The sequence below is a fragment of the Pundamilia nyererei genome, unplaced genomic scaffold (assembly GCF_000239375.1).
Source record: "Pundamilia nyererei isolate P.nyererei 1_Seehausen unplaced genomic scaffold, PunNye1.0 scaffold00427, whole genome shotgun sequence".
Classification (NCBI taxonomy): Eukaryota; Metazoa; Chordata; class Actinopteri; order Cichliformes; family Cichlidae; genus Pundamilia; species Pundamilia nyererei.
Genome location: NW_005187828.1, coordinates 142,678 through 152,199, shown reverse-complemented (window position 1 = coordinate 152,199; position 9,522 = coordinate 142,678). Strand labels below are relative to the sequence as shown.

The window sequence follows — 9,522 nt, the reverse complement described above, 5'->3', positions numbered from 1 at the left end:
GCGGAGTCAAGGAGGCCATTTACGTGAAAAGGGAAAGACCATCTCTGAATCGAGGAGGGGGCCTATCTTACAATGCTGTGATTGCAGCTAATCCCCAACTCACTGTGAATGGTACTCATGGCCATTGATCAGTGGGCTTTGATCAGTGGGCTTTGATCAGTGGGCTTTGATCAGTGGTTGTTGATCAATGGCCATGAGAATTTGCATAATAATGATGAAGGAACCATTGTTCCTTCAGTGTGCTGGTACTGTTTACAAGATTGGGGAAACCTACAGTCAGCTGAGACTGAAGAAGTCCCTTGGATGAGTGACGAAACGTTTCTCCCACTGAAAACGCTACGTCCAGATGAACAGAATCAATCTTTTGGAGATGGTTGTCAACTGGTTGCATTCAGGTTATAGTCCCATATAAAAGCAAAGTTATCAAGCATGTACTGCAGGAACAAGATAAAAATTAATTTCAGATTCTAGCTGGACTCTAAAGGTAAGAAATTAAGGTGAATTTGTATGTTTATACTACGTAACAGTTAATCATTGTATTATCATGAACAGACTGCATGTAATTGCTAACTTAAACCCATTAATTCACAAAATGATTCACTGACTCTGCCTTATAGTTTGTTTGTTTTTGTCGCAGTCTTGATACGCCAAAGATGGTAACTGACTGCGCGTGGCCACAGTCCTGGTCCCCACCTTTGAATTAACTACATCAAAGGCAACAAGACTGCAAGTTCATTGCACAAAGTCGCAATGGTTTTGGTTGTGCCAGTCTTCAACCATCATCCAACCATCTTCCCTATGATTTGATCATAGTTCAGCAAAATAACAGACCGAATAACACATCAAAGTTTTGGACGGAGCTCTCCATACCTCAGTGGATCCAGGATGCATGTCCTGTAACACGAAGTGGATATTGAGTATCTGACCTCTGACAGAAATAGGATTTTTCCTGTGCAGTTGAACAAAACTGGTACAGGCATTCCAGTCACTGAAGTACACGAAGGCCTGTAGGTTAGGATAGAAAAAGCCTCAGATAAAAATAAAAGTTTTCAATAAAGCTTTGTTTGATTAAAAAACAAAAAAACAAATGAGGAATATTAAAATGTCTGTGCTTGTGTCAGTCTTCAGCATCTATTCCTCACCCTCCTCTGCAGTGATAAAACGATGATCTTGTAGTACAGAGTATGAAGATTATGAACAGGGAAATGGTGCCACACCAGGTTGGCGACATCCTCGTGTCTGTAGTTCCCTTCTGGCAAACCGGTCAGCATAATGTGGGGGAAAACAGAGCCTGGAGGACGGTTTTTCTATAGGACACAAAGTTAATTCAAAGAGGGGGGAAAAAAAGCAGAGGCAACACCTGCACATTGTGCTTCCTTTGATAAAGTCATTAACTATTTTATGCTATTTTTACTGAAAACAGTTCATGACATTTTACATAATTAAGCACAGATTTTCAGAATGTAATGAACATGGGATAAAAATGCAGATTTCATATATATTCATATCAAAATGAGGAGCATGGAGTTTAGAACTGGAGATCAGGGGTGATTGGACGATTGACTCAAAAGCATTACAACATTATTTCTTTAGCAATTGAGAAGAAAATGACAAAAGTTGGTTCAAAGAGATGCATTTGCAGATTAAGATTCAGCCAGTTTCTCCAAACTTCCAAGGGTGGTTATGCAAACAATTTTCAAACCACTTTCTTAGCCAAATGTTATATCTAGTTGGTAAACAATATCTTATCACAAGTAATTAAAATTACAATTTTCTTGTTACTTGACCAGATTGGAGAATTTAAAAAAAAAAAAAAAAAAAGTGCTTACCTGTTTTTTTGTCAGCTGGACCGTCACAAAATCTATAAGTCAAAAATAAACAGAGTCACATGTGAGAGCCACTTATTTCCTACATTTTGAATCTGGAGTTAAGTTCTAGTTCAATTTGTTTTTCTCACCTGGGATGACAAACCAAGGAGATGTGGTAGGGAACAAAAAGGGATACGTTTTCATTGTAACCCAAAATGGTGAACTGCTTCCCTGAGGAACACCAAAATTTGCTGTTGGGATTGTTGCCCCTTCAGCGACAACCTTGCTGTCCGGCAAAGCTTTCGCTGCCAGTCTAGGTGCTGCACAAACAAACAAAAAAAAGAGAGCTTTATTTTAATTTATTAAATGCTTTGATTTTGACATTTCCTATTTACCATCATATCATTCCAATTATTTTAAGATATTTAACATATAAAACAACACAGTGACTAGCTGCTGAGGCAGTTTGTTTTTGTTTTCAATGTAGCAGGCAACAGAATTGTAAGTCAAGGTTAATTCTGTTGTATGCATGTATGGCACACGGTTGGTGTGGTCGTGATAATTTTGTGAGGCCACATAAAGGCTCAGATGAGCTTGCCAAAGTTCTACAAGTTGTCCCTCCATCGCTTGTGTCCAGATCACACGCTACACTGCCGTGCTGCTCTTTTCATCTTCATTTCTGTGTTTGCGTGTGCACAGTGTGAGAGGCTGCGTTGACACCCTCACGACGGCTGACAGGATTTCAAACCGGTTTGATTTTCTTATGACCAAAAGATTGATGATTGGGAGCTGGTCGAGGTCGCTTCTCGTTACCCCATGTATACTACACAATGCACAACATACGATTAAGGTGAAAATCGAGCCGATCCCCAAAACTGTTGCACAACGTAAAAATCGACTCTAAATGGGCCAAAAATCACTCAGTGTATGCCCAGCATAAGAGTTACCAGTTACCCTTAAGGATATTTTTAGCGACCTATTATGTAACTCCCCATACATCTACATCTCATCTGCTTTATTTTATCCAAAAACAAAGACTTACGTCTTGCTGTGGATTCATTTCTTGGTATCTTAACCCTGTAGACATTATGGGCAAAGCCCTGTTTCAGGAGGCTGTACCAAACTCCGAGTCGATCAGCATCATAAATGGACTCAAATTCAATAAACACCTAGAACAGACATGCATAAACATGAAAGATAAGAGAAGATAAGACAACAATGTCTTTTTTGTTTAAATCCTCGTAATCAAATGTATGAACAGGTGTGTTTTTAACCTTGTTGAGGAGAGGCAGGTAGTTTTTGACAGAACCGATTTTTTCCAAAGCTTCCCTGAGATCATTGGCCTCACTTGGTGAGATATTCTTGATGTAGATTACCGTTGATCCATCATCAGTTGTCTGCTGCTTTAAGAAGAGCCAGCAAAAATTCAAACAAACACAAAGAGTTTATTTTTGTTTGTTCATCTGATATGTTATATTTACAAATCTATGTATAATTTGGGGGGGAAAAAAGTTACTTACATAATTCACCAGATTCATCAGGGTGCTATAAAACCCAAGCTGAAACATGAATGTAAGAGAACACAGCGTTAAAGGCACTACGCTCTACAGCAAGACACTTCTTACTCTCTTATTTAATTTTGGGTAATATCATTTCAAACATTTATTGTATGTAAGGTGGTATTTATAAGGCACTTCAGTCTGGAGGGTTTTCTTTTTTCCTTGATACAAATTTAGCAATTTGTGGCGCAGCACATCAAAAGGCAGAGAAAGACTAATTTATCTAGTTGCATCATCAATAAATCATAATAATTATTCAAAGAACAGACAGTTTGATATTTTCAAGTTAAAAACTTGTAGCAAGGAAATCGAGATAAATAAGCTTTTTGCTAATGTTAACCAAGAAGCTTTGAAGTTTGAGGCAACATAAAATATTTTTAAAAAATAAATTTTTAAGGCCTTAGTATGGTATTTAAATGCTCTATTACATTTAAATAATCTAAAAATTCAATTAATAAAAAACCTACTTTAAACAATATTTTAAAGTTATTTAGTTAATTACCATCCTCTCAGTGCCTTATTTACTAATCTACAGGGATCAACAAGATTGTGCACTAGATGCACGGCAATTGTTTCCCAAACATGCCACAATATACAGTATTTTTGTATTAGTACGTACCGGATTCATTGGAAAGGAGTGGGTTAAAAAATCCAAACAAAGTGTGGACCCATTGAGAATAATACTCTTCTCTTTTGACGCTTGAAAAAGCTTTTTTGCCTTCATCAGACTTGGTGCAATGGCAAAAGCCTAGAAGGAAAAGTCACATTTGTTATTATTCCAATTATTCACTGTGCACTGTACTTGTGTGTATTTGTGTACTGTGTTGGTGTACACAAATACAAGAAAATGTAGGCTGACCTCACATAAAGAAACCAAAGAGACCTAGAAATATAGCTGTGGGATCACTGAGTAATGCAGATTTATAACTTGGTACCTACCATACGCATTTGAGGAATAACATAGATGTCATCTTCTAGATATCCAAATTCAAATAGGGTGAGCTGATTGGCAATGTCCGCCTCTGTGTAGCAGCTATTTTCATATTCTGGCAGGTTTGTGATCAATATCACCTTCATTTTAAACAGGAGGGGAAAAGGAGGAATTAGAAGTTAAGATTCAGGAAAGTGAACTTACCCAAACTATTAAGCAGAATGCAACACAGGAGACAAAAGTATGATGACTATCTTGTAAAAAGAAATGTGAAATGCCAAAAGCACCACTTTATTTCTGAAAAACAACAACAAAAAAAAAAAAAAAAAAAAAAAAAAAAAAAAAAAAAAAACACGTTTTGTTGTCACTTTTGTTGACTAAATTTCCAAATTATCTTTACAAAAGTGGAAAAACATTTGTAATTTTTACAGACATACAGATAACACTATTACTTTTGCTAAACATTCATAAAGGATATTTTCCTAGATTTTTATTATTCTTTTCGCTACAGCTAAAACTGAGAGATGGGTTATTCATACCTTTAAGAAAAAGAAGAAAAAGCAACAACTTACCTTTGGCAATTTTTTATTATTTTTGAAACAATCTGCGAGGTAGAGTGAACATAAAACAGTTAAATAAATGGGAGTTTTGATCCAAAAAAACCACATAATGACCCACATACAGGCTTCTGTCATTACTTACTCAGGCGATTTCTATTCATGAGCTTTTCTATCTTCTCCCCAACAGTCAGGTTGCGAAAACTTTGCTGTTGCTTGCCTGCTGTTGCAGCTATTGGCTCAGTTTTGGAAGATGCAGCTACTGCAGTTGACATTGCTAAAACATTGCTGACAGTTTTTGACGGGTCCTTTTGACTTGTCACAGCAATCACAAGATCTTAAAAAGGAGGATAAGTTTTATTTAGATAGATTGCAGTATTTTGAAAAAGAATTTTAGAAGCAAACCTCATGAACATTTCCACAGGCAGACATAAACTAAAGAAATGGCAGCAAACTCAGTAGGAATGTATTCATAGAAATGCATCGAGTTCTGTGAAAACTATTTTTCAACATGAGTGTATGTTTTTTTTCATTATCAGTAACAAAGACACAACCTGTATTTTGTGTCTCCAACAACACTGTCCTACATATTCCATGCAATACTAAAGTCACAACTACACTCAACAAAAATATAAACGCAACACCTTTGTTACTGCTCCCATTCCCCATGGGATGGACGTAGAGACCTAAAATTCATTCCAGATACACAATATAACCATCCCTCCCAAACAGTGGTCACAAATCAGTCCAAATGTGTGGTAGTGGGCACATCTGCTATATTGAGATAATGTTGGATGTGCTGCCATATTCTCTGAAACGCCTGTGGAGACGGCTTATGGTTGAGAAATGAACATTCAATGCACGGGCGACAGATCTGGTTGACATTCCTGCTGTCAGCATGCCAATTGCACGCTCCCTCATTGCTTGTGGCATCTGTGGCATTTTGCTGTGAGACAAAACTGCACATTCCAGGGTGGCCTTTTGTTGTGGGCAGTCTGAGGTACACCTGTGCACTACTCATGATGTCAGATCAGCATCCTGATGTGGCACACCTGTGAGGTGGGATGGATTATCTCAATATAGCAGATGTGCCCACTACCACACATTTGGACTGATTTGTGACCACTGTTTTGGAGGGATGGTTATATTGTGTATCTGGAATGAATTTTAGGTCTCTACGTCCATCCCATGGGGAATGGGAGCAGTAACAAAGGTGTTGCGTTTATATTTTTGTTGAGTGTAATAATGCTAATAATGGTGCCTAACTGTTACCTTACTTATTCCTAAAATATAGAGTTTCAGTTTCACAAGCTTAATGGTATCAAACATACCTTTTTGCTGTGCGACTGTGTTCACACTCTGAACCGTCTGCTTTGCCTCCAGGGCAGCTTCAGTTGAACTTCCTGACATTTGCAGGGTTTTTTGTCCTAGTGCAGTTGTGGACTCTGGATCTGGTGTCACACTCTGTTGGATCTGTGATGAGGATGGCATTTTTATAGTTGTCTGTGGTGTCTTTAGTGGTGTCTTTAATGGGGTCGAAGGTTTGGGTAGAGATGCACATAGTATGGTGTCAGCTGTAGCTGAAGGTTGATTCTCCTTGAATTTGGTTGCTAGGGCCTTTTTACATGCTCCAATCTCCAGTGATTCAGCACGTTTGGTATCTTTTGCATCTACATCAACACTGGTAGATTCTACTGGGTGCTTTGTTTCAGAAGCTGCTCCATTTCTTGTTTCAAGAACCTTGGTTGTGTTTTCAAGCACTGTTGCAGATTTTTGAATCTTCAAAGTTTCTGTGTTTTTGACAACGGTCTGTGTCGTATCAGTAGAGCTTTTAACTTCCATGGACTCTGTCTCTTTTGTTTTTCCAGATTCTAGTAATTCACTGTGTTTGGCCTCTTTTGTCTCAGCTCTGGTCTGCAGTCTCTGAGGGTGATCAATTGTTGGTGTGGTCTTGGTTGTACTGGCTGGTGTCTGACCCTCACTCGATTTGTCTAGTAAGGCCTTTTTCTCAGCAAAATGTTCGACTTCCATTGCCTCGTCCACATCATTTTTGGCAGATCCAGAATCTTGAACCTTTGTATCCTCAAAGCAATCCTCAGTGTGTTTGGGCTCTTTTGTCTCAACTTTCAACAATTTTGCCTGCTGCTGTGTTTCAGAATCTGATACATTTTTTGTCTCAGGAATCTTGGTTTTCTTTTTGGGAACTATTCCAGATTCTTGAACCTCTGAATTCTTGTAGGATTCTGTTTTTTTTATGGTAGTCTGTGTTCTATGAGGTGTATGAATCGGATATTTTGATGGAGATACATCAAGTGTAATCTGAGTTGTGCTGGTTGGTGTCTGATCCTTATTGGATTCGGTTAGTTCAGTTGTTCTGTCAGTAAAATGTTCTGTGGGCTGTGTCACCTTTTTATTCCCAGAATCAAGTGGTTCAGTATGACTGGCCTCTTTTGTCTCAGCTTTGGCTAATTCTGTCTGCTGCTTCATGTCAGAAGCAGACGCATTTCTTGCTCTGTCTTCTGGCATAACTGCAGATTCTTGAACATTTGTATCACTTTTGGGAGTCTTGAAGGTCGCATCAGGCTTATTTTCTGAAGCTTTAGGTTTGGGTGGAACATTTGTGGCATGAACTGTGTCCAACATGCCTTTTTGCTGCTCTTGACCCTTTTCGATCCTTTCAGGCGTCTGCTTTGTATCCAAAGCGGCTTGAGCTGAGCTCCCTAAAGTCTGTAGTGGTGTTTGTCCTATTTCAGAGGACTCTGGTTCTCGTAAGGATTTGCTACCGGAAAAACTTTCAATTTCCATGGGCTCGACGACTTTTGTATTCACAGACTCTAATAGTTCAGTGTGTTTGACCTCTTTTTCCTTCTGATTAACTTTTTCATCAGCCTGGTTCTTTGTTTCAGAAGCTGTTGCATTTCTTGTTTCAAGTACCTTGGTTGTCTCCTCACTCACCACTGTTGGCTGCTGAAACTTTATTTCCATTTCTGGTGGCTTTAAAGTCTCTACACCAGGCTTATCTTCTGAAGTTTTAGATTGAACATTAGTGCCCTTTACAGTAATTTCTTCCACATTTAATGTTGTTGAAGTTCCTGTTGCAGCCAATTGTTGTAATTGACTTTGAGGTTTGTCGATAGTTGAGGCCGTTTGTGCTTGGGCAACTAAGACCTTTGCACGAGTGACAATTGCAGTTCCTTTAATTGGATTCACAGTCTTTTTTGACAATTGGACCACCTTGACTGTATCTTTAGATGCAACTACAGAGTTTTTAGCATTGCTTTCAAATCTTTTGAGGGCAGGTCTTTGTTTTGAGACGGCATCACCCTGCTGCTTTCCTGAACTTTTGGAACCTTTAAGATTTGAAGCATCTTTCTTCTCTTGAACAACATTTACAGCTCCTTTTGCAGCTACTTTGCCTTGCTTTAAGGTTTTGGATATCGGTTTTGTTGAGACACTTTTTGCTTTGGAAACCAAGACTTTTGCTTTAGTAACAAGTTTGCCTGTTGTATTTTTTTTGTCTCCAGATGACAAAGACAACGGCTTTTTAAAAGAATTTCCAGTTGAAGCGGATTTAGCTGACTTGATGATTTTTCTGTGAAGAAAAGATTTTAATAAGTGCAAATGACAGGAACAAAGAGAATCTCAATCAAGATGAAGGTCTGAATGTCAAGCATATCTTACTTCTGTGGAAGCTTCTGTTGTTTTTTGTAAAAGGTTGGAAGAGGCTTCTTTGTAACAGTATTCTGTAAACAGATTTAGTTTGAATAAACATGAAAAAGTATAATATATTAAATTACAAAATAAAATTAGTAAAAGAAATAAAGTATAATGATGCTACAGCAATACATTCCAAGTTTTGACAGTTTGACCATAATTAAAAAACAACTCAGAAAAGGTACAATACCTGTTCTCTGACAACAGTGATTGGCATTCCTTTTATGTCGATGCTCTTTAACTTTTTCAGTTTTTGAGCATCCTCTCCTTTCATGAAATTCACTTTTGCCTACATGTGCAAATAAACACACAAAGTGAAATCATTGTGATTATTTCAACCATCTAGACTATGTCCTCACTATATTCACAAACTAAAGGTTAGATTTACCATGTGGGGCAAATTAGCCAGAGACCACATTCACATTCAGTACCAAGACCGGCAAAGAACAGTGGTTCAAAAACAAGCAGACATAACGGCAATCAACTAAACTAAATTTTAATTAGGTATAGGTTGTTTTTTTGTTTTGTTTTTTTAAATCTTCTCTTCTAAAACAGCACTTTAAATCATGTAATGGCATGTTTTTTTAAACAAGCCTGAACTGTCAAATATTGCTCATAAAAAGAGATTTTTTGGGATGAAAAGCATGTTTTGCTGCTTGGATAATCCCCAACCAAACAGCAAAGCAATAACCAAAAACAGAACAAGGGCACTTCTATACATGTTTATGTAACTCAGAGTTATGTTAGGTTATTGTAAAACTTTCAGTCATGTAAAAGAGAAAGAGCAGGTTGATATGGGCTCAAATTATGGTCATAAATATTTTGTACTTGTAAATCAGGATTTGTATGTGTAAAAAGAATTTGTGTGTGTGTGTGTAAAAAAGATTTGTGTGTGGACTTAGCCAAAAAACTACGTGAGAAAGTCTGCACTCAAGTTTCAAGTTACAAGTACG

The 9,522-nt window shown here is 37.8% G+C and overlaps 1 protein-coding gene across 2 annotated transcripts in view; it reads right to left on the bottom strand.

The window, feature by feature from the left end:
• LOC102204272 (uncharacterized) overlaps positions 1–9,522 on the bottom strand; it is a 32,942-nt gene that overhangs the window by 19,204 nt on the left and 4,216 nt on the right. The window contains exons 3-16 of one of the 2 annotated variants that reach the window (XM_005753428.1): positions 8,760–8,858; positions 8,537–8,598; positions 6,187–8,447; positions 5,001–5,192; positions 4,871–4,902; positions 4,307–4,438; positions 3,987–4,115; positions 3,329–3,367; positions 3,083–3,211; positions 2,851–2,977; positions 1,958–2,128; positions 1,830–1,861; positions 1,143–1,307; positions 871–1,005 (exon numbers count right to left, since the gene is read on the bottom strand). In XM_005753428.1, coding sequence (XP_005753485.1) covers positions 871–1,005; positions 1,143–1,307; positions 1,830–1,861; positions 1,958–2,128; positions 2,851–2,977; positions 3,083–3,211; positions 3,329–3,367; positions 3,987–4,115; positions 4,307–4,438; positions 4,871–4,902; positions 5,001–5,192; positions 6,187–8,447; positions 8,537–8,598; positions 8,760–8,858 — 3,705 coding nt within the window. The remainder of the gene's footprint in view (positions 1–870; positions 1,006–1,142; positions 1,308–1,829; positions 1,862–1,957; positions 2,129–2,850; positions 2,978–3,082; positions 3,212–3,328; positions 3,368–3,986; positions 4,116–4,306; positions 4,439–4,870; positions 4,903–5,000; positions 5,193–6,186; positions 8,448–8,536; positions 8,599–8,759; positions 8,859–9,522) is intronic. The other variant, XM_005753429.1, reaches the window with a different exon arrangement.